This window comes from Rhopilema esculentum, unplaced genomic scaffold, assembly GCF_057945365.1.
Source record: "Rhopilema esculentum isolate cy_ngs unplaced genomic scaffold, ASM5794536v1 HiC_scaffold_27, whole genome shotgun sequence".
In the NCBI taxonomy this organism is placed as follows: Eukaryota; Metazoa; Cnidaria; class Scyphozoa; order Rhizostomeae; family Rhizostomatidae; genus Rhopilema; species Rhopilema esculentum.
This window is the reverse complement of record NW_028300838.1, coordinates 635,076-663,021: the sequence shown is the minus strand read 5'-3', so window position 1 is coordinate 663,021 and position 27,946 is coordinate 635,076. Positions and strand designations below refer to the sequence as shown.

The 27,946-nt window shown below is 35.7% G+C and overlaps 1 protein-coding gene and 1 non-coding gene across 2 annotated transcripts; one reads left to right on the top strand and one right to left on the bottom strand.

Annotated features, from left to right (window-relative positions):
- Window positions 1-282: 282 nt before the first annotated feature.
- Window positions 283-27,946, top strand: LOC148957452 (mutS protein homolog 5-like). The gene is made up of 26 exons (XM_089115368.1): window positions 283-566; window positions 942-1,065; window positions 1,243-1,323; window positions 1,551-1,616; window positions 1,974-2,098; window positions 2,289-2,398; window positions 2,760-2,795; window positions 3,131-3,216; window positions 3,476-3,660; window positions 4,584-4,646; window positions 7,100-7,171; window positions 7,733-7,789; window positions 9,244-9,316; window positions 10,023-10,132; window positions 10,400-10,480; window positions 11,537-11,582; window positions 12,076-12,117; window positions 13,496-13,592; window positions 15,009-15,098; window positions 16,145-16,271; window positions 16,972-17,121; window positions 17,706-17,780; window positions 19,463-19,606; window positions 21,573-21,710; window positions 24,671-24,744; window positions 25,327-27,946. Exons 1-26 carry the CDS (start codon window positions 303-305, stop codon window positions 25,424-25,426), a joined length of 2,616 nt encoding a protein of 871 aa, XP_088971494.1. The 5' UTR covers window positions 283-302; the 3' UTR covers window positions 25,427-27,946.
- Window positions 4,455-4,526, bottom strand: Trnae-uuc (transfer RNA glutamic acid (anticodon UUC)). The gene has a single exon. It is a non-coding gene; the product is annotated as a tRNA-Glu (tRNA).

Below are 27,946 nucleotides of genomic sequence, written 5' to 3'. Positions count from 1 at the left end.
CAGAAGGAAGTAGTACAGGTAGGACTAATTCTTATGAAGATTTTGAAGAAATTATGATATTAATCCATGATTAAACGACTCTGTAAAGACAGACAGATATAATTAATGCTTTCACAAGTTTATCTTCTTGTATTCCTAATTAGTTTTCTTGCCAGGAAATCTATTCTCAAAATTGTACATATTCAAGGCTAATTATTTAACTTGATCTTGCATGCCTTGCAGAGACCTCTAAAGAAAATATTGTACTTTTTCTAGCTTTAAAGACACCTTTGGATTTACAACCTGCAAACAGAGATCCATCAATGAGACAGAACAGTACAAGCCTACCACTGGGAGTATCTGGTGGTGCTTATAATGTTACCTTAAAATCAACAAGCTCTACTTCTTGTAAAGAATCCTATGCTTTTAGAGATGTTCAAATGTCTGCAGACAGAAGGTGTAGTGACTCTTTTTTAGTGCAGAAACAGAGTTCTATAAGAGATGCTTCAGATTTTAGTCAAAATGAAAATCATCAACTTTCTAAGCAAAACACCATTTGTTCTGACAGAAGTGATGGTGATGCTAAGGTGAGAGCATTAATACTTCTTTCACTATTTCTTGAGATATATTAAAATCACTTTAAAGTGATGATCTAACAGGTTTTCTAGTCTCAAGTTTCTAGCCTTTGTGAAAGCTTTATAGATTTATCATAATTAGTTCCATTCTTATGCTATACTGAGTTCATAATTTTGAATTTCAATAAACCAAATCCTTATTTTTCTCTTTTCTCTGATATTCTCATTTCAAATTCAAGGGCAAGAAGCTAGAATATTGTCTTAGCTACCCAGCACATTTTACATTTATCAAATTTTTTGTCAAATCATTGTCAAGTATTTCTAAGTTAAAATATAGTGTCAAGTAGGTTAAAATATAATTATTGTAGTTGGCTTATTTACTTGTAGATTTACATGTGTGCAGTAAAAAGCATTGGGAAGATTGGAATTGCCTATTACGATACAGATAACTGTCAAATCAAGATGATGGAGGATGTGGTGGAAACAGCTGACTATCATTTTCTCAAACTCAGTGAGTTCTCTTAAATGATTTCTTATAAACAAAATATAAAGGAGATTGACTTATCAGATGGCATTCTCATTACTAAACAAGATTCAGCCTTATAAGCTGATGTACTTAGGCAAAACCAGTGCTTTAGACTAGATTTTTGATCACATTTCCTTTATTGGTTACTTATTTTTTTGTCAGTGAAAAGACGTATACAGCCTGATGTAATTATCACCAATGCTAAACAAGAAGAAAGCTTCCTTCAAGCCCTGAGAGAAGAAGGTAAGGCCTTGTATATGTTTTTCTTTATCATAGAAGCAGGTAGAAAACATCAACCAAAATTATTCTTCAGTTTTATTATTCTTAACTTTTCATAACATTTGTGAACGTGTCAGTTTTGTAAAAAGTTTTTTAGAAATAATCATTTTCTGGAGCATATTCAGGATTTAGCGTATGTCTTATCTTGCAATTCTAAGCATTCCAAAAAATTGTCAATTTATCTTTTGCAGATGAAGAGGAGGGATCTGTTCTTGAAAAGCATGTGCATATAGAAATCATTCCCTGTATGATGTTTGGTGAGTAAACGCGTTTGTCGGCTTACTATTGCCATTCTTAACCTAATCATGTCGCTTAACGGAACATTGTATCGAAAGCGAATTTTATCGAACACCCGAATCCATCTCAATACCTTAATGGGTGGTTAATTTCTTGACACTTAGTATTCCTTCAGAAAACCATATAGATAGAATGATGTTTTGGTAGTGTCTTTCAGAAATGAATTTTTTAGATATTTCCATAGTTCTCAAAAGCGTATATCATTGTGATTAAATCCCTTGATTAAATCGGGTTGGGTCCATGCCAAACCAACCTTTTTATCCTGATCGAGTACGACCTATTTGTACTATCTTTTCGATGATCTGTTCTCTATTAAGGATATGAGCTATGCAAGAGAAGGATTTTGACATTAAATGGCCTACCTGATCTTCCTGAGAGTGCGTCAGAATTAGAGAGAAATGTCTACTTTGGATCGATGTTGTCTTTTGACAGTATCAATATGGTATGTATACTCTGAAGACACCCTCCTTTAACTGCAGTAGTATTATCATTCGCAATTTCGCTTCCAATTTATTGAAAGTTTTTCTTCTCCATTGTAGTACTTTTTTCGGCAGTTTTGTCTTTGCCCCTAAAGCACATCTTTTTCTTTTTCATAATGCAAAAGTCGCTGAAAGGGTTTTCTTTTTCCATAGGTGAGAGCTGCTGGGGCGCTTATAAAGTTCCTGGACAAAAACAGAGTTGGGGTAGAGCTTGAAGATCCAGGCACGAAAGTACCCATTGTGGCACTGAAGTCGTTTTCTTTGTAAGTGACGAAAAGCAAATTAGCTTGCTAAAGAAAGTAGTGAACAACCTTGTTATACAACCTTTGTTTGAGACCGTAGCCAGCAGAGTCAAGGAAATTTATGAATATTTTACATCAATCATTTCTTTACTCAATAAACTTCTTAAAATTGATACTACAAATAAAAGAAATATACTCTGAAAAAGTTAATCCAAACAGTGTTTTTCGCCTGTCATTCTATTCTTTGCCATCATTTTAAAGTATATCTAGTAAAGTAAATCTCTTACCTTAGCGCCAATTCGGCTTTAATGTTAATTGTCAAAAAGCAAAATTTTAAACAATAGTTCAAAGTTGAAAGATATTTTTTTATTTCTCTAATTAGAAACTCTGTTATGATGGTTGATGATACAACTTACGGGTATGTTAATTTGAAAACCTTTTGTTGAATGAAAGAAAGAGCTTGTTTATCCGATATCTTTACTATCAGAAATATTACAGATCTGCCTTTTAATCTTATATTGGTAATTAAAACTCTTCAATGTCCTTAGCTGAACTAGTTACTTCGAAATATTTTTATTTCACTGTAATATTTCAAATACCTGAGATTCAAGTAATCCTAAGAGTGCCTTGCAAGCTCAATACTTGCCTGTTCCATATCTGATCATCGTATTATTTTCCATTGCCAAGAAAGTACCATTATATTTCGTATTAAATATATTTTTCTCAAGTAGTCAAAGGGCTTCTCTGTTTCAGGGCCTTGCAGATTTTTAGCAAGGAAGCACATCCTTCTGTTTACAAAAGTGGTGGCAGTGGTTCAAAAGAGGGCCTATCTCTCTTTGGTACAGTAAACTTTCAACCTTCTCGCAGTTTTTTAAAAGACACGTGTACAACTTCGATGGAGTAAAAAAGTTCAGTTTTCTGTTTTATAAGAAATATATTGTCGTTAGGCCATTGCTTTCTTATTCATTTCGAATCCTTGATCAAGACTTTCTGTAACTACGCTTTTGTCTTATACGAAACTTGTAAGGATACTTTCAGCCTAGCATTTTGATAAATGAAGCATTTATTATTGTAACTTAACAATGATTATGTTTTTAGGTATTATAAACTACACTAAATCGACAGCTGGTTCTAAACTACTTCGTCAATGGTTTCTACATCCTTTGACAAACATTGATGAAATAAAAGAGAGACAACTGGCCATCGCTTCTTTTCTTTCAAACAGAAACCTTGAAGCAGTGATGGCTTTTCAGGACAGCATGAAGCACATGAAAAATATTTCCGTGAGTTATCCTGTGATTCAAGTTTACTTTAGATTTTAGCAGTTTCCCACCCGTTAGAACCATGAAAAATGTGCCAACGTTGGTAATTTCAAATACTTGTCCCTCATTTGTAGAGAGGGCAGGACTGGATGCATTGATACCTTTATGTCCCTTCACATTTAAGTGTTGTTTCATACGCATGATCAGATACTTATGGTCTAAATATTCTCCTATATTCAAAGTTGAAGAACTTGACTATGAAGTACCCATGAATGTGAACCAAATTTTTGAGCGTGACATCTAAGTATGCAGAGGTATGCCCCATTTGGACGTGGCTAATTAAAGGTCATTTAGAAAAGGGGATCTTTGGATGAAGATTATGAGAACTTGCTTTTCTTTCAAATTTTTGTAAGAAGAAGAAGGCAGCGCCAGAAAAAGTTGTCTTTTCTAAAATTTTCCAAAAAAGCAAACTATAAAACTAGCGATGAATAGGCCAAATAGATTCAATTTTGGTTTTTAAAAGTTCATTTAAGAACATTTGGGTAAAACTTAACTAAACTATTTGCATTTGATTTGTCATCGTTTATATGATGTCCTTTGATGTCCTTTATAATATAGCGAAAGTGAAGCAAATCAAGAGTTTTTTGCAATGAGACCCTGGTTTAACTCACCTTAATAACTATAGCTGCTGCGTCATCGACACATTTTTACAACTTTTTTAAAGTGATAATTGCATAGTAAACACTGAGTGAGGAGGAAATAACTACTAAGATATGCATAATAGTGAAAAGAAAAAAGAAAAGAAAAACAAGGAGCTCCCGTGCGGGGAATCGAACCCCGGCCACGGCGGTGAAAACGCCGGATCCTAACCACTAGACCACACGGGATATGAGTAACGAGTACGCGAATACTGGTATGTTTGTATCTATTGCATCATCTTTCAGGGAGTTATGTCCAAAATGATGTCGACAGGAGCAAGTATTACCGACTGGCAAAACCTTTATAAAGTAAGTTTTGAAGTTTTAATTTTTAACGAATCTTGGAAAACATGAGATAGGCAGAGAAGTTAAGTGATAAAATCATAATAATCTACTCAGGGATGTCGGAAGTATGAAAGAGCAAGAGGGGGGGGGGGGGGGTTGACAAATTTTTACTAAAGGCATGAAGATGGCATGTAGGTGAGGGAATTGAAATAAAAAAGGGTGGTTCAGGGTGCTCACCTGGGAATCTTTTGCTACTACATCCCACATTTTGGGTTAAAACAATATCAATATCAAATTATGTTACACTTAACTTCATAAACGATCGAATATTTCATAGCATTTTTCCCTGCTTTGACTCTTTTCATTTTTGAAAGTACTTTTCACGTCTAGATTTATAATAATTTTCCCGTTCGCGGCAACCATGGTGCCGCCTCAGGTAGAAACTTTATTGTATCCTTGTCCTAAACTATCTTTAATGTTTTAGGGTGTCATGAAAGTTCACAAAAAGAATGAAGAAATTGATAAGATAAAGTGCATTTTAAATATCTTTCTAGATACGGCAAAAGTTGCGAGTTTTTCTGTCCTCCTTACACTTACAGGAATTGCTTCTATTTGATTAAAACATAAAGAAATTTTTCGGAAAATTTCCTTTCTGGTCCCCTCTAATTCCTTTCATTCGCCACAATGCCCTTGAATTTGTAGAAAAATCTTATCTTTAGCAAAAAACTGACTCCCTCTGTGCGAACTATGTCTGTGTCCTCCTCCCAATTAACTTTGAATCATTCTGAAGACACCATTCAAGCTCTTCACGAAACTTAAACACAAGACTATAAGCATTAATCGAAATCTAAAATGAAAGTTGGAGAGTGAGCTTAAAGAAAATTATTCGAAAAGATTCTTTTCACTACGCTTTTTTCAATGTTCTATGTAGGGCCATTTTTCAGGTAAATATGGGTATTTCAGAATAAAAATCAGAATTAAATTTTCGTTTAAAGCTGAGATAATTTGCCTCCTAACTAATTCATTTCTTTATGCGAATCTTTTAGGTCGTTTGTATCCTTCCCATCTTTCAATAATTATAATTTCCTAGAATTACTTTCAGTTTCAAAACTGCTTGTTCCTTGTTGAATTCAGGTCTCGAGTGCATTTTACCGAAAACACTGGGTGTGTCTAGTGGCCGATTAATTTACTTTGACCTCTCTTTCATGCTTACAGACGGTATCATTAATGTAGTAATAAGACCTAGACCAGACTTATCCTTTGGGCCAATTTACACAAAGCGATGTGCTTTTATGTAGACACTGCGATCTACCACCAGAACAATGTGTTAGCTACAGAGATTAAATCGAATCCTCTGTGTCCAATGGTTGATCTTCTGTAGGCCCTTGATTAATTATAATCAAGACTTTCCGTGGGAGTTTGGTCAAAGTTTCGCTGTGAAGATTATCGAAAAACCTATCCAGGGGCAGAAGAATTTTAGAAGAGTCTTCCATCTTTTTCATCTCAGCTTTCGCAAAAGATATTTCATCGGAATCCAGAATTTTGGTCAGTGATCATGTAACTTCGATATTCTATTTGGCTGCATGGAACCTATCGTGTTGCAGAGAAAAAGGAAAACCCTACTTCCCTTGTCTGCTGTTCTACCTTTAGCCATAATTACATCATTTCTCTAACTTGTTTCACTCACAATATATATCTGCCAGATCACTCGCTTACCTTGCAGCATTCTCTAATCGATGTTTCTACCCTATATCGAGAAAATTGAGATACTGTTGGAATGACGTCACCTAAGCATATTACTATTTTTAATACATGCCTTTCTAAACGATTCTTTAATTTTTGCTGAGCCTCAATATTCTTGAAAATTTGTTATTTAAATTATTCTTGAATCATTTTTTAAGCGACACAATATGTAAATTTAGTAAAATCGAGAAAAAAGTCTGTCTTTTCATCATGAAAACATTTTAGGAAACAAAACAAATTATCACAATACAAGCTTGATGAATGTACCTCAAGCGTTTTGCGTTAAAGTCACTTATAGTATTCATTCTTAGGACAAAGCCCTCCTCTGGATGCTATCAGAATATGTTTGTGATGGTGTTGTAATTTTCATAAAGTAATATATAACTAAGACTTAAGAACTTTGAACTTTGAAGTTAAAACATATCCTTCTAACAAAGAAATCAGTGCACTTGGTAGCATTCTCTTAATATTATTAGCGTTATTAATGCAGTATCATTCGTATTATTTTTCATGAAGTCGTTGTAGTCAGTTGTAAATTTTCATAGTCAAAAGTTATTGCAAATACCAAAAATTTCAAAATATTTTGTGCCGTTCGAAGAAACTGCTCATATGCAGATTTTTTTGCCTTTTTCTGACCCAAATGAGAAAATTCTAGAAGTTAATTAAGCTCATTATTTTTTCCTTTACTTCCTTGTATTTCCTTAAATAAATATAATCTTCTTTCCATACCGCAGACAATTTATAATGCCATCTGTATTAGTGATATTTGCCGAGGCATGCAGCAAGACGTTGGGATAATCAAAAAAGTATTATATTTGTTTTTACACTACTTTTTCAAAATGTTGAAATTCTAGAGTTTTTGAAATGTTGAAGATATTACTTCAAAGATGTTTTCATTATATCATAAGAAGCAAAAATAGTTACAGAAACCGCTTGCTGTAAATACTTTGATCAAACTCATTTCCTCCATCAATTTATTGAAAATACTCCTTACCGTTAGCTCCATCTCTTTTTTTATATACTGAACATTAAATTTATAAATGATTAATCGTGAATGTTGTTTCACTTAATTTTGGATTATATTATGGAGCCCTAATTTTCAGTTAATTCCTTTCATGATATGACTAAGCCAACCTTTTGTAACATGTTTTTATTTCCTGTCTTTGAATAGTCATGGTTTTGAACTCCGTAACTTGAATGTACACACACACAGTGTGTTGGAGTTACGTTTATTTCATTGCTATTTTTTTCCAATTTATAATTCTAAGGACAACCTGTTTTATTGACTTTGTACTAGCAGCGCGTGACAATCTCTTTTTTTATGTTTTACAATGGTTGTAATCTACTTTCTTTGTATTTTGATTTAGATAGCAAACTCATTCACACAAGAGCTGTATACAATGGCAAATCTTATCAACAAAATAGTAAGCGTAACTTTCTTCCAGAAAATGAAATTCTAAATGATGTCATGTTAGAAATTTTGTTGTTGATATCTTTCGCGTAAATTGAGGCTTGGAAAACTCTCTTTCGCAAGTTCTTTCCTCCGTATCACTTGTGCACATCTATTCCGTGTCTAAGCTAGAAAATTATTGGTACTACTTTTTCGTTTGAACCAGTAAAGAAGAACTTTTGCGAATCGAATCGTGACTTTGATCTTTGAATATACACATTATAGTCTGCCTGCAAACTAAACAATACGGAATGTTCCACTATTTAAAAACGTCTGCAGTCAGGCTACTAATAACAGTTGATCATGCATCAAACCGACTGTACATTTGTAAATCCAATTAATCCTATCCCATCATTAAGATGAGGAGAAACCGCAAATCTCACGGATAAGTAACAGGAAGGTAGCATTAGATGTAGGCAGGAAAAACAAAAAGGGTGCAGACGTCAGCTTCAAAGGACTTTGGATAAACATTGTTGCGGTTCCAAATATCAATCCTGCTGATCAATAGCCATATTAACTTATATTTCTGATCAACAAATTTCTTCACAGATTAATTAATTGTAAATGCTCTTTTGTAGAATTTGTATCCCTCATCCCATTTTTCATTCCGATTTTGACCACATATCTTACTCCAAAGCCCTACAACTGTTTATGATAATGAAACACCAGCATAGGTAGCGGGTTTCATAGCAGTAAAAAAAGAAAAAGAAAACAAATCAATAATATGTATAAGGGGTAAATTTACCCTAGAGCAGAAGCGGCGCCACGGGGGGGACTGGGGGGACACGTCCCCCCCAGTTCTCAGCAGAACCGATTTTGTATATCGTCCAAATTCGATGAGAAAATGTTGGGGGAGGGGTAATATTTTGACACCGTACTTTTTGTGATGTAATCCTATGATTTTCAAACTGCCAATTTTCAAGTGCATTTTCTGGTGGTTAAAATGGCGTGGCTTAAATTTTTTTGGTTTCCCCCCCCCCTCCCAGAGCTTAGTGGCTGGCGCCGCCATTGCCCTAGAGTGTAGCTATGCAAGATATTTGTGTGGGTTTGTAGCGCTGTAGTGATTAGAACTCAGGGATTAGAGAATGCTTTTATTGTGAGTTTTTGCAATGATATAACGAGAATGAAACATTTAGGTTTCTGTACAGGATAAGGGATTAATGGTAGACTTCTATTTTATCTTTATTCCGTCATCCATCTTTTATATTAATTTAAGTAATTGTATTATGTTCTTGATAATGATATGCCAACAGGGGAACAGGGGCGTACTGCCATTAAAAGAACAGTTAGGTCTCTCCCAAACTTCTCAAAACAATCGCAAATAGTAAAAAAGTGATTCTTTTGGCATTAAAAATGGGGCTGTCAGTGTCAAGCTATGAAAACATTTACTTAGAAGAAGCAATCTTTTTATATATTGATGCTATTTAGGTTGACTTTGAAGAGTCTATTACCCAGTGCCGTTTTGTTGTCAAACCTGGCATTGATGCGGAACTCGATGAGCGTATGTATCCATACTGGCAGATTTGCAGTATACATGCATTTTCTTCCTGTTTCCCTACGTATACAATCTTTTTCTTACATAAGGAACAGACAAAACTTTTGCTGAGGCTTTTCTTTTATTTTGAATGGCGAAGGTCGAGAACTCTCAATATTGAATTTGTCCATGTGTCAACATTGAATTTTCTACAACCATATTTTATTAATCATTTCACTTAATGACCACTTGATGACAGTTTTGCATGACATTTTCAGAAGCACGGTAGATTAACTAATAAAATGAGCTTTGCTTTATTAAAAGGAGAGTAAATTTTCCAAAGAACATTGTCTTTTCTTCTATTTGTATCTAAAGCTGGGTACTTGTTTTTATTTTTGATAAATTCAGCTTCTGTGTTCTTAAAAATTTGTTTTTTATAAAAAATGTTATTACTAAATAGCTGCTAGATCTTGAGGACTTTCTTTCCTTGAACAACGAGCGTGAAAAGCAAGGAAAAAGCTTGTGCTGGCACTTTCCCCAGGACCTGTTGCTTCGTTTTCAGTTGCAGAAATCTTTGTTGACTGATATTTGTTATACAGAACTCTGGACGAGTCAAATTGCTTTCTTCTGCTCAAATCCAATTGAAAGCAAGAAAACTCATGCAATGAGTAATTAATGTTAAATACGTGAATTTATGAATCATATCTTTCTTGACTGTAATGTCATTTTACAGGCAAGAGGACTTATAATGGCTTACCAGATCTAATGACAAAAGTGGCATCAGAAGAGTTGAAAAGGTTGGATGATTCAATAACCGAGTGTGGAGTCTCATATCTGCCACAGGTTTGATATGTTAAAGGTTAATTTTTTTCCTTGACTATTGATTGCTGCCTTCCCTCCTCGAAATTATAGTGAAAGATCAGTTTGTTGTTTCGCATACTTTTCTCTTTCCTAGATATACTTTTTAGTTTTTCTTGGTTTCAGAACATCTGAATTCTTTTCGGTTTTGTTCAAAACATATTAAGCCATGATTTCATAAAGTCATTAAAGCAGACAGAACTAGAAGAAACAACCTCGCTTTTCAAATAAAACCTTCTCCTTTTGTCTTAGCTGGGGTACTTGCTTGCTGTACCTATAACAGAGAAGATGAAAAAGGAGCAAAAGTTTGATGTTGATGGACTTGAGTTTGTGGTTAGTTGTTTTGATTTACCAAGACTAAATCTCGATTAATGTACCATGACAGTAAGTATAGGAAAGTGGTGAATGAGCCTGACATCTTGAAAGTTAATTACTCTCAAATCGCAGAGTTTATCCAATTTCCTTTCCACTGTAATTTCTGTTTAATTTCCCGACATTATATGCTAAGGAATCCGTCATCGGGCTCGTCTTAATGAATAAGAAAACACATCAGAATTAGTGTTAATAGCTACAAATTTTGTCGCTTTGGGTGTAGTCTACTTAAAAAGGCCACAGTTTAAGTGTTTACGTTTTTCACCCTATTACGTGCTTCCTGTGGTCGATAATCTCCTTCTTTTTCAAGGGTTGCTGAAGCTCTTTTCAACTCTCTACAGTTCAGTTTATTTGCTTTAATTAGCCAACAGAAACAGTCATAGGAGTGGGTTTTTGCAATTAAGGTAGTTTTGTAAACAAAGTGCTGATAACAAAATGATCAGCAATGATTATACCCCCAACACATTCAATAACGAATTTGAGTCTAGTGAGTCATCGTCTGATTGCAACAAAGTTATGGTTTGTGGGGAACACCAACATGGATTAAAAAAGAAACCACCAAATGGAATTAAATTGAAAATCCGTGTCACCAAAACGTAGTCAGCTTATATCTTTTACAACCCTTTATGTTTTCTCTGCTAGAATTATTACATACACGGAAACATGAAAAAGTGCGCAGAAGCACAAATGATGCACATTTGATGATTAAAAAACTTTTTTGGTGCAATTCAGTAGGGAAATTTGAAATAGAAATGCACAACTTGTGTAAATCGCCTGCATCATGAAGGTATTTTCTAAGCTTAAAAAAATACAAGAAACTTCATTTGAATTTGCAAAAAAAATGGTTGATGAAACGTTGATATAACCAAGATGAAAATAAAAATAAAGCTGCTAAACAATATTATGAATTTACAGTATGCACACTGCTGCACACGCTGCATTTCCTTGGAAGTTGATGAACATAGAGAAAAGATTTTTGCAAAAGTAAGCTTCTGTGTATATCAATGTTTCATTTAGTTTTTTTCAGATGAAATAGTTCACTACAAAACAGCAGGGACAAGAGGTAGTAGCAATCTTGTTTACTTCTAGCAGTCTATTTTGCTAACAATGTCAAATTGGGATTGTCACATGAGACAGTCACGTGATGACTGGTCCTTATTGATTCGAGTTGTACCATGTGTATTATGTTAGCAGAAAGCGAATTGTACGCTAAAAGCCTCAGACTAACCAGATTGGGCAAGTGCTTGACACGCTTGTGATAAACAAGCATCAGATTCAATTCTGCATTATCTTAATTTTGTACTTATTCTCTGTTGATTGATTGTTTTCTAGTGGTTTCAGATCTAGTGGTTTAAGCATCGAACTGTTAAGCATGTTTTTGTTTCGAACCTTCTTGATGCATTTTGGCAACACTTTTTATTAGACAAACTATAATAATGTAATCGTTAGCTCCATGAGTTTCTTAGGTTATGAGTTATATAGTATACTTTGTTTTATATATTATGTCTCAAATGCTGTGCTTAGCTAACAGATCCCTCAAAACATTCATCTTTCAGAGCTGGATCAACTGCTAGGGGATACACAGTGTTTGATTTTTGGTATGACTAATATTAGCATTGTTACTGGGTATGGGGGGGGGGGGATATTTTACAGAAACCCACAAAACAGGGCCTTTAGCGTCCAGTGTACATTTCTAAGTGAAACCTGTTGCTAACATATCGGCATATTGGCAAAGTTGTGTTAAAGTTTTCTCTTAACTCAATCTTTTCTTAAAGAGGGTTTTTGTGCACGTAAACATTTTAATAGTAAGACGAGATGCCGTTAAAGTATTGATTAGTTGTTCATAAACAAGATAGCGTAACAGAAGGACAAACAAGATAGAAAGATAAACTTACGAGATAGTAGTATTCAAAGCTTGAATTACATCTCTTGTATATTTGTTCTGTTCCATTCAAACCTTTACAATAACATAGTACTAAAGTGGCTATATATGAATCACTTTACGATACTACAGTAACAATAACAAGGAGAGTAAAAGGCTATCAAAATACCATGAACATTAACATAGAGAGCACGAACTAACTTTCGCTCAATATACATCCTGTCCATTTAGAAACTTCAAGACCGTACAGGTCCGTCATCCCGATTGATGTTGAGTTCTTCCTGTTTCAAAATCAATATCTTCCGTAAAATGCACAGTGAGTAGTACTGCTGCACGAAGATCAGAAAGACGACAAACTTTACATCAAGTCAACCTAAATCAAGTCCTTTTAATCGAGACAATTACGTTTCCCTCGATGTATATCGAGAAGCTGCGAGGCTGGTCATGTATTTTAACTTTTTACATAGATGTATATAAATGAATTAACATCAATGATCAAGCTAGATTCATTATCAAGAGCGCATGTAACACCGCATCAAATGTAATTTTGGAGCAGAATACATCGCAAAACGGAAATTCGTAATTCCCATGTAAATAGTAATTTTTTTCTCTGGGTTACTTTCAATTTTTTTCAAAATAATGATACTCGAAAAAATTATTAACGAAAGTAAAACAGTTTTAGAATACTTTTGCTTCATTCCTTGTTTCTATTTCAAGGGCGAGATGAGCTTTATTTTGTCTTTGATATACCGTCCTGCTCTATACACAAAAATATGACAGCTCTGCCTATACGACATCGAGCCCTTTCTGACAGACCGGTTAACCATAATTTTCATTATTTTGGTATGCTGTATAAACAATAAAACCTGACCTTTGTTGAGAAGGTCATTGGTTTCCTCAGCTTTCATGGCCGCCTTTTCACATAGGATCAACGACTTGATCGGCATTCCTCTGCTCAACGAGTGCCTTTAAATTAAATATCATCAATAAATTGGCTACCATCATTTATGCTGATCATTATTATCACCATTATCCTTCGTATTACTCCTTGTAAAGATTAAAATATTGCTATATAACATATAATTCGTTTTCAGATCACGAGACTGCCATAATGCATCGACTGCAGGGGGTCATTCTTGAAAACACCCAGCTTCTGCTTTCAGTTGTGGACTTAGCGGCCGAATTAGATTGGTGAGATACCAGAGAAGTTTTCATATAAACCCTCAATTTAGATCCATACGCATGTTTACGACCTTATGAATAATTGTGATAAAATCGTATATATCATCCTTGAAAATGCTTGATCTAGATACAGATTCAACATCTTTCTTGCTGTTAAGTCAGTTTCCAGTACAAATTTTCGGCTTCAGTTTGCTGTAGTGCTAATACTTTACCTTAAAGGACATATTATCAAATTATCAAGACATTTTAGAATGATATATTAGAACATTAGAAATGGGATACTTTTTATGCAAACATTTTTTACTGCAGGCATCATTTATGTAGCCAGATCCCACAGCATTACGATGTTAGGCTACATAAATTGATTTGCGAAGCTCTGCCCACCAGGAGTATGACCAGACAGTAATTTTGATTTGTGCTTCGCAGCTTTGATGAAGTTGAACGTCCTTGTTCCACTTGATAGTCCTCTATCCTTTATCAAATCGATTTTAATGCATTTTTCATTCTATTTGTCGAAAAATTGAGACTCCTACGCAATACAAGGTGTAATGTTAGTTAGGTAAATATTAGGTACATTGCTGGTCGCAATATTAGGTGCAATATTAGGTGCATTATAAGGTGCAATATCAAAACTGTAATGAGTATTAGATGTTGGTACCATGAAAATATCAAAGACGGGCATATCCTGAATGTTTTTCGATGCTAGATACTATACAACTTTAGGCATTTAATGCAGTTCTCGTTTAAATGAAAAGCAACACGAGTAGGCGGTGTGATATCAATAGGTTGTTCACTGTATTCCTGTTTTGAAAAAGTGCCATCTTGATTAATCAGAGAGCATATAATCTAACTCAGTATCATCATAACCAGTATGCTTACTCAGTATCTGAATGGCTCAGTGATGTATCCTGTTTAAGTATTTAAAACCATAACCTGAAGCATTTTTAGGTTTCACAGCTTTTAAAAGAGCAGAAATGTGGTTTTGCTGGTAAAATGAATTAGGATTTATCACTTTTCCTGTTGAAACACGTGCCAGTCACTGTTTATCCAGCGATTAGGCATGAACCAAGTAACTCGTTTTTTCACATGTATAACTTAGTAATTGCTTTCACCCTTCTATTGTTTACATGTATCTCCGCGCCATCGACCCTAATTTTTAAGGGCCAGCAATTGTAAAAAAAGTTTCCTCATACCTTCTCAAGCCCAAATTGTTTTGAAAATTTTGCTGACGCTGTTTGCTGAATTTTACTTATGGTTCAGTGTATTTGCTGTAATCTACAGAGTTATTTATTTAGTAATTTGAGATGATTTTAATCTTTTTTTCACAAAAAGTAGAGAGGCCATGGCACCCCTTTCCACCCCTGTAGCGCAGGCCCTGTTAAACAGTACAACTTTTCTTGTCTAAATCTCCAACTTTTCTTTCAGTTTGCTTTCATTGGCAACAGCAGCCCGTGAATGTAATTATGCCCGACCCAAATTAACAGAAGACACAGACATTTCAATAAAAAATGGAAGGTGAGGGTGCGGCTTTAATTTCTCCTTCACTCCTCTAAATCTTAGATTTTTAAACAGGCCTACATCTCTTAATAGGTAAGCAAGATCAAGTGAAATAAAAATATCAAAAATCCTTGTTACTCTAAAGGTTCTATTGTGGAATCTTTAGAAAAAGATTGACCGACAAACTGACGTCGGGAACCTCCAACTTTTGAAGAGCTTTGCACTTGAAATTGGTATAAAAATGCTGTGAATTTTGTTCATCTTGCCTGATCACGAGATGTAGAAAGGATCTGTGCTAGCATGAGCTATGTGAATCATTTAATCGATTAAAGTTGGAGGCAGGTTTATGTAACAATACATTATATTCCTGTCATTAAGCAGCCAATCTATTGATATAGATGTTAAGTAGCATCTAAACTTTGAGATAAGGAAATAATATCATTAATCTCGCGTAGATCATTCATAAAGCTCTTGATGAATGGGCTCTTGAAATCGAGCTTATCTCAATTCAAGATGTGCTATTTGAGAATATGGATATAAAATTGTGCGACAATGGTTAATGATTTCGCATGGCTGCAGGATTGATGTAATGTATCATGACCAGTATGCTGTTGGCATTCTTGAAACAGGTTATGCCAATCCACCTTTCGAAGTATCATTACCATCTTTGCTGGATAGGAAAGGAAATACTGAACAAAATAGAAGCTAGGCAAAATTAACCTAAAGTTATGGTTATAAAGAGTTGTAAAACAAGATATTCCCGTCTTTTCCGTGCACCGTTCTTTAAAGAACTGATTGAAACATGGTAACGTTAGGTAACTTAAGGTTGCCTTGCAAAATCACTTACTTTTCGAAAGCCATAGGGAACCCAAATTTTAAATAAAAACTTACTGAAGCCCGTACAAACCCAATATGTTTCTCGACTTGGAGATAAAATTGAAAAAAAGGCCTTCAAAAACCCACTTTCTTTGTAACCATGCTTTTGTTAAATCTCATTCTTTTTCTTCAATTTTTTTTACCATTGAATATCATTTTATCTGCAAGGCTTTGTTCGACCTTTCTAGGCACCCACTACAGGAGCTTTGTACCACTCAATTTGTCCCAAATGATTTTATAATGGATACGCAGCAGAAAAGAATCAAGATAATCACAGGGCCAAACGCTAGTGGCAAAAGTGTATATTTGAAACAGGTATTCTCGTCCTTCTGCCTGGCTCTAAGTTACAATGCTTATCTACTCATCGATGCCCAGGGTAGCCTTCACTCAAGGGAGGCAAGGTGCAAACCGCCAAGAAAAAGTCTGAACAAAAGCAAAATGAATAAGATTTCTTAACTTGATTTCTAAAAATGAATAAGAGCAAGGGGCTACTGCCCCCGTAGCCCACGCTGCGCAGGTGTCCTTGCCGATAACCAATGAGGTGAATAGAATACATCCATTGCCGATACCATGCTTAAATTTTCCTACAGAATTCACACATATGGATCAATAAATTAGTTAAGGTTTGGGATACTTGGCCCGAACTCCACTTTCCTTTTGAACAGCAATTATCTCAAAAATTGAACTATATAGCTAACGCTTCTGTGGGTACTGAGTGTGGGTACCAAGAAAATGGAATAGAAAGCACATGACCATAAGCTATTGATGCACTTCCCTCTTGATATACCGAAATATGTGTTCTTCTCCCTCGCCGACCTGATGGCAATGGGACGCCAGAGTTTAACCTTAAGCTCTTAATCCACCCCATATGCCTCAAAGTAATATAAAAGGGAACAGAGAATTTTCTTTTTTCGTTTATGTTCCTTTACTAATTGAAGAGTCTGGTATCTAGTTTAACGGCTTTTGATGGCCTATTCAATTTGCAATTTTTTTATATATGCAATTTCACTTCTAGGTGGGCCTCATAGTCTTCCTTGCACACATTGGCAGTTTTGTACCGGCCGAAGAAGCAACAATTGGTGTATCGGATCGTCTGTTCACGAGGATTCACACCAAAGAGACAGTTTCAACTCCCTTATCCACGTTTATGATAGACATTAATCAGGTAAGTTAATTCTCCTGAGACCACAGAGGAAATAACGGATTTGGGGGGAGAGACAATAGGGTTGATTCTCCTGAGATCGTAGAGAAATATTAGATTTTGAGAGAGGCTAGAATGTATTTGTTGCTGAAACTGCTTGAAGCATAAGAAACATGATTGACAGTATAGTTTGAGATGAATATTGGGAGATGTTAGGGGACAGAGCCTAGCCAGCCCCCTGCTTCAGCCCTGTACAAATACATCCACACTTGCGATCTACTGTTAGCAAAATTTGTTTTAAAAGGGAAAGTATAGCTTTTTGCACAGTTTGGGTATTGCAGTAAACATTTTGTTGATTTAAACGCAAAATCAACAAATGGTTTTTTTCGTGGGGTATTATGATTGCAAGAGAAACCTGGCATATGGATTGGCAGGATCATATCTTAGCAACCATTCTATCCACAAGCTCCAAAGTGAGCCCAGAAACGTTTCATCCCTGTTTTTAGCAAACACTCGTTAGCCTTTTGAATTGTTAATGTTTGCAAGTGACAGATCTTGTTTTATAAATGGTCCTCCATTTTATCTTGCTTTCATCTACCCATCCACAGATTTCTGCAGCAATTCACGGGGCAACTGAAAGATCTGTTGTCCTGGTTGACGAATTCGGCAAAGGAACATCTGCGGTAAGTTCTTGGAATTGTCAATTTTGTGATATCAATTTACTAAGAAGTCGGTCATCGCATACCAAATAAACTGGAAAATTCAGATACAAAAGGCAAACTTCCCGATGAATACATGGTAATTTAAAGTGTCTAATTTTTTATTTGATATGGAAATTTCATGCGTAAAATGAAATTGAAATGGAAAACAATCTTGCACAAAATGAAAATCTCTCACTTGAGATAGGGAAAATGCTCTCAGGTTTGGCTCAGTTTAGCATAGAGGCTGTTCCAGTTATTTTTTGTTCACAAAGAAGGCAGTGTCAAAATATTTATTTAGTATTGTATGAAATACGCTACTAGTGTGACATCAAAGGTCAACAAAGCCAAGAACACGCTAGCGTCATAAGACAACAATATCAATTTTCTTTTACCTAAATTCTTTTATCTTATTTCAGTAACCTTCGTATTTGTGCAATACATTTTCAATCATTTTCTCATCAGAAATCATGATTGTAAAACAAAGAATCATTCTCAGGGCTTTGTCGAACAAAGAATGAGGTTTTGCTTTGAAGAAGTATATTAAGGCCCTCCGAAATTAATCAAAAATGGTTGCCTTCTTTTCCAATGTCTATAAATCATCGAACTATGATGATACAAACTTTTGACCTTGATGTGTTGCCTTACCACAAGACAGTTAGTAGCAATTAGTGTTTTTGAAACATTCATGAACAAAAGTTATTCTTATAATCAGCTCATCCTTATATTAATCAAATATTTGTATAAAGAACATTATTCGATCAAAGAAAACAATGATATGGGACGATCTTAAATTGGCGCATTTTTTACAATTCTCGTTGTTCACACACGTATCCCAGCAATTTGGAGCGTACTATACCGTTAGTTCTTTAGTTGGAGAGTTTTAAAAATCAGTAATATATCATAATACGAGTTTGATTTTCGGACTGCAAATGCCAATAGACTATTTTCTATACTCTTTAAAACAGGCTTGATAACATTCGTTACTTGTAACCGCCTAGAGGGCCGTTACGAGGGGGCAGATTGCCTAAGGCCCCGGCAGGGTTGCCAGATTGCCCTTTTGGAGTCAAATTGGATGGAAAATTTGTTTTTGGCCTACTACTTAAATCTCGCCTTTTTGGCTATTATATATAATATGAGGTCATTTCTTTGTTTGATTTAAACTTAAACAGCCTAAGTAAAAACAAATTGAAAAAGCAATGCTGCTTGGTTTGGATCCAAATATCAGAAAATTATCAGCGAGCCTAACGATTACTGTACCAAAGATATTTTTTTGAAGGAGAACGTTTCTCAGTTTCTTGCTTAAGCTTGGCAATTTTCTAAAGGGCCTATGCATGGAAATATATAATTCACTTTGGGCAATGTATTTTTGGGGTATTTTCTAATTTGGCCTTCTTTTGTGTACCCCATCTGGCAACCCTGCTGAGAGGGGCCTCAAAAGCGTTTAACAAAGTTCCTATAGTAGCAACAGCAATAACAATAACAGCTTTTCTGACGTCATCATGGGACCATCTTTTTACCCAAGAAAAGCTCTATGCGGGTCTACTGTCCTATATAGAATCTGGACGACATCAAGAATTTTTTTTCTGAAACAGTTATATGACTTCTTTGATAATCTATAAAACCAAAATTGCCACCACGGTGTTGAATGATGTTTTCCCTAACAGGATGATGGTCTTGCGTTGCTGGCATCTGTAATTTCCCACTGGCTTGGCAAAGGCCCGAAATGTCCACGTACCTTGGTTTCAACCCATTTTCATGGCTTGATAAGCTATAACTTGCTGCCGGAGTCAGAGCTCATCCACTACCAGGTTAGCGGGTATCTGTTCATCAAATTTCTAATTTTCTATAAGGTTCAAGCAGTCTCAATCTGCATTTGTAACGTTGAGACGTCGGGGGTATGCTGCAGACAAGACAATCTTTGAAATTTACAGCAAATCGCCTTGTAAGCAGGGGTGTAGTGCTAGGGGGCTCAGGTGGACTGAGCCCTCTTTGTTGATGCTAAAAATTGGCAAATTTCTACTTTTGCTATTATTTTTCGCAACATATTATGCAAGAGAACTGAGAACTTCTTCGCGGCTCCATGTTGATCCACGATTTTGTTTGCAAGTTTCCATATCTTCATATATTCTATTTTATTTATTTGAACCTTGCCTGGTGTTTGCATGTAACGTATTTTTATTTTTCGGCGCGCAAAATGAAAACACATTCAAATATGCGCATGCGTTAAAAGAACTAGCCCAGGTTAACCCCAGGTTTTGTGTCCACACTAGAAATTCAGAACACTAACCTGGGTTAACTAAAACCTGGGGCGAACCTGGGTTAGCTTGTGTAGTGTGGACAGGGCTCTAGAGGCAGCAAGTTGTTATGTTGCTCAAACCTTCTGCTTTTATATTCTGCGTTACTACATCCTTAATAAAGTGGTTTTAAGAGGATTAATAACAAATCAGAATGGAGTTCATGAACCATTCACATTCAAAAAAATATTTATGGAATGTAAATCACCTGTGCTTGCGTCACAAAGGTACCAAAGTAGAATACCTTGTCCTGACATTGCCGCTCCTAATGCGCTGCCAGCAGATCTTAAAATTCCTCGAAGCACAATGTAAATCCTTCGCTTCTTCGTCGCTTCGCAACAAATGAATATTGGATAAGGGTTACTAAAACTCAATATCTTTATGGTCAAAACCCACCATCAATCGTTCATGTTGAAGGTGCTTGCTGACATGTAATTAGGTAACCACGCCCGTATGTTGATTTCGTTATCTTTTGTCTTATATTGACATCCAATTATATCGTTCAATACTAGTGGCACTAAATTTAGTACACCTCCCCACGCTAGGGATCTGATCAATTCAGAGTCTTCCGTAAACAAAGTCTGACGTTGACGCACACAACTGGATTAGCTGACTCCTTTCCTGGGACGGCTTAACATCAGGCTTAACATGTAGTTAGTTACAACATTCCCAACAAAGAAATGATGTCGATTGATTTTCACATGATCCTGGGTTAACTTTGATGTGATTCAGGGAAGGATGCATTAGAAAATCTTATGACCCCGCACTTTTCTAATCAATTCTAAACCCACCATCAATTCTAACTAAAAACCAAACTTTTTCTATTCCATGGGTCTCTCAAGTTCAACGCAATCCATTGGCGTACATTTCTAGAATGTTTCCGGTGCACTAGTTACACACATTTATCAAGAATACCTGGATGTTTGCTAAGCCTTGATTTTCTAAAAGAAATTGTAATTCTGAATCAAAAATTGTTTTTGAACCATTCTTAAGGCGAGTCTTAAAGACACAAATTGTAAACTTGGTGTTAATCTAGAATGAAAGATCAAATCTTTTTTGCTGTGTTTCTTCATCATGAAAGCATTTTAGAAAATTAAACAAGCTTGATGAATTACCAAGAGATGCAGGATCTGGGGAGCATTCAGGGATAAACTAACCGAGGGGTCATTTCGTTATACTTCATTTTTCTTTATAAGAACTTCCATTATATGAAGAAAGAGGCTCAATTTGCCGCATAAATCAGGCACCGCGGAGCGTTGAGAAAAGTGGGGAGTCTAAAAAAGTGGGGGGGGGGGGCTAAAACCGTATAAAAAGAGGCTTTTCTGGTAGTTTGATACTTAATATTTGGCATAAAGCTCCAAAATATCAGGGCATGTTCTTTGCTCTAAAGTTTTGCCATAATATGGCAGTTTTTAACTAGACTTTGCTTTTGCTTTATATTCCATGGCCCTACAGCTTACTCTTTTTGTCTTACCTTTAGACCATGGACGTTATTGAAGAAAACGGGGAATTAGTGTTCCTCTTCCAAATAAAAGATGGGCACGCAGACTGCAGTTACGCTCTTCATGTTGCAAAAGTGGCGGGAATCGATGAGAATATTATAAAACGGGCAGCAGAGGTAAGTGAAAGTTTCAAGAGGGTCCTTGCGGGGTAAACTGAAAATGAGATTCGCTTATTTTAGCACTGGGATTTGGGATTCAAGCAGTTGGGCCTTGGAGAATTATTCTTAGAATAGGATGACCATTGCAGTGAGTATTAAGGATTTGCGGCCACACAGCGTTGGAATAGGATTTTACCTAAACATGACTGGGAACTGGAACCAAGTACCCCCCCCCCTCTCTCTCTCTCTCTCACTCTCTCTCTCTCACTCTCTCTTTTTCTTTCTCGCTCTCTCTCGCTCTCTCTAGTACCCCCTCTCTCTTTCAAAATCCTCTTTTCCGGATGCAGCAACTTATGCGAATTGTTTTAAGAACAACAACTGGGCGAACAAATTTTAGAAATAAAAGGTACTGGGCAAATAAATGCCAAAGATGGTGAAGATCGAATTCAAAATCATGAATAAACACTGCTATGTTTTTGAACCCCCTAGTATAAAACCTCAATGAAAGTTGCTCTGTTTGAATGACTTTTGCACGCCAAAAGGGCTAATGCAGCATTTCTCCTCGTGTTAAAAGGCGTTACTATGCATCACGAAGTCAAAATGAAATTCATTCTTGGGCCTTCAATAAAAAAGTTGTAGTTCTGTTTCTTGGCCAAACAAAGTAACAGTATGAATGTGAATGCATCATTCGAATTGTGTTGACCAAATCGTGTTGCATTATGCGTCTTGTTTTTTTGTATGAAACCTTGTTTATTATTGTGGTAGAGCTTATTTGATAAACTAACAGCATATTTACAAGTGAATAACTCTTTATATGTCAAATCATTCTAAATTTATTCCTTATTTGAAATGTATTCCTCAGTGTCGCCAAGCCTGTTAAGACGAGTTCCAACCACAATTAATTCCCATTAACCAACATTTTCAATTCTCTTGTGTTTCTTTTTCTCTAAGTAAGTCCATGAGGTCATGCAAACCACGGTAAAATCTTAACAATACACAATAAATCAATACTATCATTTCTTGTGTTTCCGTTTCCTACGGTCTCCTGTAACTGTTATCGATTATAGACTGTTAATATCAAACCGTTCAATAGACACTAGTTTACTTAGAGCAGTTACCTAGGTGTGACGTCAGCTCGCTGTGACGTAGGGTCCTGCTTAATGAATTCAATATGCATCCGTAGTTAGTCGATTGAATAAAAATGATGTGAAAGAAAATAAACAGTGAAAAGAACAGTGAAAATTTCGCTCTAGAGAAATTAGATATTTATTTATTCATAAGTAAATCGAATAAATTTAAGTTCGAATAACAATTTTTCAAGCCTTTTTTGGTAATGTTTATTGTGCAGTGGAACATAGATAACTTTCGGACGCAGTGATAAAGAAGAGAAGGGTCAATTCTTAGCTAGGATATTTTGGCTTAAATAGACGAAACGGGCAGGTATCGTTGTTTCGTTCAATATTTCTTTGATTTTTGGGATTATCTCTTGAAACCATTCTTGGCTATCATTGGCCTATTTTTCCACTTCAACGATGTGGCAAAATTTATCAGTCACGAGCTTCCTGACTCAGCCTCAAGGGCGATCGGATAATTGTAGATGACTTGACAATCTATGCACTATAGACAGGAAGACTCTTCATTCGAGTTTAGGCTTGTTAAATTTCAGCCTCAAACGTTACTTGTTGTTTCTAAAGTATTGGAACCTCTAACTAGCAATTTAAGGCTGGTACAGGCAATTATATTTGTCAGTTTTCATTTCATCAAACTTGCATAAACGTTTTGTTTGATATTTCATGATATTTTATCTTTTTTTTAAAATTCTTAGGAATATGTAGTTCTGTCTTTCTCAGCCTGTCATTATTTCCTGAATGTTTCATGGTTCATGTTTTTTTACATTTATGTTTCTCACATAAAAACGTGTTGTATTTGAGGCACGTGGGCCATATGACGACCAATTGACATTTTCCTAAAAGTTTGTATGGGTTGCCACTATCCCCTTTCCAGCTTCTACGCCCAAGTTGATAACCAATTCAAAGAAGAATCCCAACATCTCAATTGAAATCTGCTGGTCAAATATCTGGAATTAGATTTATTCATGCTTAGTTGAAATTTTGCTAAAAGGTTTCATCTCAGTTTTCAATACAGAAAGAGTTATTGTTTTCACATACTGTCGTCTTTGACTATGAAATTCTTACACACAGCTCAGAATCACACAAAATCAGCACCTGGCCGGCTTAAAATTGTGATCGTATCTCAGCCCACGTATCATTGAAAAATAAACCACATTCTAGATTCTTTCGTTACTTCTGTGGTTTGAGATAAAATGGCCGTTAACCTACTCGTTATCATTCCATGTGATAGGCATTTTCTTCTTTACTCTTTCATTCAAAACAAAGCACCTGTGACGAAAATTCTGCATAAGCTGCTACCTATCATATTATGCTCGTGATGTTAGATACAAACACAGGGTATTTGATGTTTCTTCTCTTAAAACGACTATTCTCACATTTGAATTCGGAACAAAATTTTTCTCCTGTGTGTAATTGCTTCCATTTTGCTAATGGCCTACCAAAGAGCATCATCAAGAGCAGGATAGAGAACATAAGCTCTAGGGCTTGTGAAAATTTTATACCGATCTCAAAGAACCTTGGGCAGGCCCCTTTTGTCGCTGGGTCTTTTTCAGTTATTTGATACAAGAAATTTCATAACTTTATGATATTTAGATACAAAAGGTTTGCGCATAGATATGTTCTTAAGCTATTCTAAGACGACACTACTGTATTGCTATTATTAACAATGTTTAAAGCTCCGAGAAAACTCAGATAGTACGTCGAGTTTAAGCCTTGCTTCCATTTTCACATTTATTTTTAAATTTTAGCAATTTAAATCTGTATAATTTTTACTTTATAAAAATGTTTGTATTTTTTGACTCAAAAAACGATACCATTATGCCAATAATGAGTCTTGTCGAATCGTAGGTATCCAGGGTGATCGCGTCAGGTGGAGAGGTGGAACGAATGCACTCCGTCGATTCGGAAACGAGATTTGACAGGTATCATTGTTTGGTATATGCACCTTTATTTACACTAATATATTGTTTGGTATATGCAAGAGGCATTGAGATTACTGAGCTGTTCATGTATCAGCTCTTGAAAAATTATATTTTTGTGATTCCGTTGTTACCTGAAATAATTTTTTCTGGACCAGTCCTTTTTTGTTAGAAAATGAAAGGGACCTGTCGGTGTCAGCTGAAATTCCGCGAATGGAGTTTTCAAGTGGAGCCCAATAGCAACGCAACACTATTAATATGGAGCTATTGCTTAAATTAGGTGTTTATTGCAATGACTCGATAATATGATTATATATTTAACCATGTTTTATAATGACTATATTTCTAACCAAAACTATCAAGGCAATAAAACCTACTTCACCTTGTTTCATGGATTACTAAACAAGGGACTGCTGGTACTTACGGTTGCCCCTGTACATAAAAGTAGCAAAGGTTTCGATTTCCCTTCTCAACATTTTGCGCCTTCCATAACATTATCAAAAATTTAAAACTGGTCTGCGTATCTATTCCAGTACACCATACCTGCATTAATTTTAGTAACCATTTGCTGATATCTTTTCACAGGTTCTCTGCTATCACTGAAAAGTTCCTTGAATTGGATATAGAAAGCTGTGACGTCATTTCGTTTCTCCAAGGATGCGTAAGTCTTGTGAATGAAGACTGACCACTTTGCTTAAACATCTTCCTGAAGGAGGATTCGTCAACCTTGAAGTGACTATCTCTCCTTAACGAACCGGGAAGGAAAGGTCAATAAGTTATTTACCTAGTTAAGGAAAAGTAAATTTGTTGAATTGATTATAAAATGGGATCTGTTTATTTCAAGCTACACATGCGCAGCACGGAGTCAAAAAACTAAAAACTAAATGGTTCATTACAATCTCCAGTTGATTGCAAGGAATGCTGCTAAACATATTTGTACAGTTATTCAACCTTTAGTCACTTATATATAGCTGTGCAACAACAAGTGTTTAGGGCACTGTTGTATATTTGCATGATAAAATGTTTGCAATGTTAAAATGACGTTTATCATGCGCATAAAACAAGTTCTCGGTACAAGTAACAGTTCCTAGCCAATCAACATAAAGGTATCTTGGTCTAGACTTGAAATTGTAGTTTCACAACACTCCTGGTGTTAAAGGAGGGGACAGTATGAACAAAGTAATATCGCTGAAACGTTAGCAAGAATTAAATCGTAACCAACAAGGTCTTGGACATAGAGTACTGACAGAATTCAGACCATCGAACATTTCCAAAACAGAGCCCTATTAATCAAAGGATCCATGGTCTAAAAGGATTCAAAGACTAAAAACAGTTGTGAATCCTATTCGGTTTGTATTGCTACTTTCTGAAGTTTTAAGAAAAAAGTTGTCTTCATCTCCAGAATTTTAACTTCCAGTGTCCCCCTGTCCCCATAGAAGTACATAAATGCTGTCCCTTTTTTGACAAGCCACGCCCTTCGCAAATCATATAGATTAATCAAACTTTGTAGGTATCTGACACCCAGTTAAAGTATCTGTTGTCTGAAAACTGCTTTTCTGCTCCGAAGAAAAGTATTGTAGAAGTGTTCATGTTCTCGCCCAGTTACCCATTCTTGAATTTTTGCGGGAATGTTCTAATCGTGTTTTGCCGCCAACATGGCCAAAGCTTTTTACACGGACATTCTCGATAGAGCTTTATCCCCTCCGTGTCCGAAAAATTTTCCCGCCGAATGTTGAGAATGGATACAAAGTATTAGCAGGGAAAAAAACAAGCCGCAAATTTTTTTTTTTTTGGGGGGGGGGGGGTCGTGGAAGGATGAAAATTCCAACTTTACTTGAGGAATTTTTCTTTCGACCTTTAAATCTACTGTGCCTACAATTATATATGTTAAATGATAAAAATAATATTCATTCAAGTCAATTAGCAGCGATTCTTCTTTTTCTGATTTGCCCATTTTAAAGCTAACTTGCTGCAGATCAATTTTATCTAAAATATATCTTAACGATATAGAAGCATCAAGGAATTGAGTCTTCTTTGTTTGTTTTTGATCAAAGGGAATTTTTAGCAATTTTCAGAGGGTCAAATGCCCTTTCGTTGTTTACAAATGAAATGGGGATTCGAGAGCAAGTGCATATGCCCGATTCGTCAGATGAAACACTCTTCTTTGATCAAATTCTCCTGCAGCTTCTGCAATGCTTTCTGCCTTCACAACAGCTTTATCACAGCAATTTATAATAAGGAGTTAAAGACGTTTACAATCAGAAGGGGCAGCGTAGCATACACACGCTTTTTGTAAGAAGCGTTGAACATTTCTAGCACAGAAAGATTCTTAATTTTTATTCAACTAACTATCTACTTGTAGTTTCTTAAAAAGTTCCCATTTTAAATTTTTCTGATCAGTACAGGGTATTATTTTTCAAAACTGTAGGCTCAGTACTAGTAAAGTTTCAATTTTCTTATCTGGAAATTCACCTTGACTGTTAAAAATAATTTAATTCAACTTAAATCCCTTCAAAAAGGAAATAAACGGTGCAATGGTGTAATTTAAGATCCAGTGGATACAGGGCTTCACAATAGAAAACGATTACTGGATGGGTCCGCTCCACCCTGTGAATTTTAAGAAGGTAAATGTATCTACATTAAAATTACAAAATTCCTGTTACAAATTATAAAATTCACAAGTTTGGTCTTGAGAAAAAATTCAAATAATCTGTTAGGTTTTCCAACTGAAATTGGGTTTTTCAATCTTTGGGAGGGGCGTCACGCCCCCACGTCCCCTATTATTTACATGACTGAGTACTAGGCAGTTCTGCTTGAATGCTTAATAAACTATACCAGTGTAAGAAGGGGCAATCGGAAGAATAGGGACATGACTCTTGTTTTTAATTTTACCAGTCGCTAAAAGCAACCGTAAATTCTCGAGTTGTGCGAAGGCCAAAACGAGGGATGATTCCCTGTGTTGTAACTAGCGTACAAGATTGCCACAAAAACAAATGATTTCCAAATATTTTCAGATGAAAAATGGGATTTCCACCAAAGGTATGAGGGATTTCAATGAAGTGGTAGCCTCGGATCTTTCGGAGTTTCAATGGAGTTTTTGGCACCTCGGACAAAAAGGGATGAATCAAAGCACCCCCTCCCCGCCCCCACTCACTATACACAGAACGCGAAAAATATTGTCAAAAAGTCGAGACAAACTCTTTGG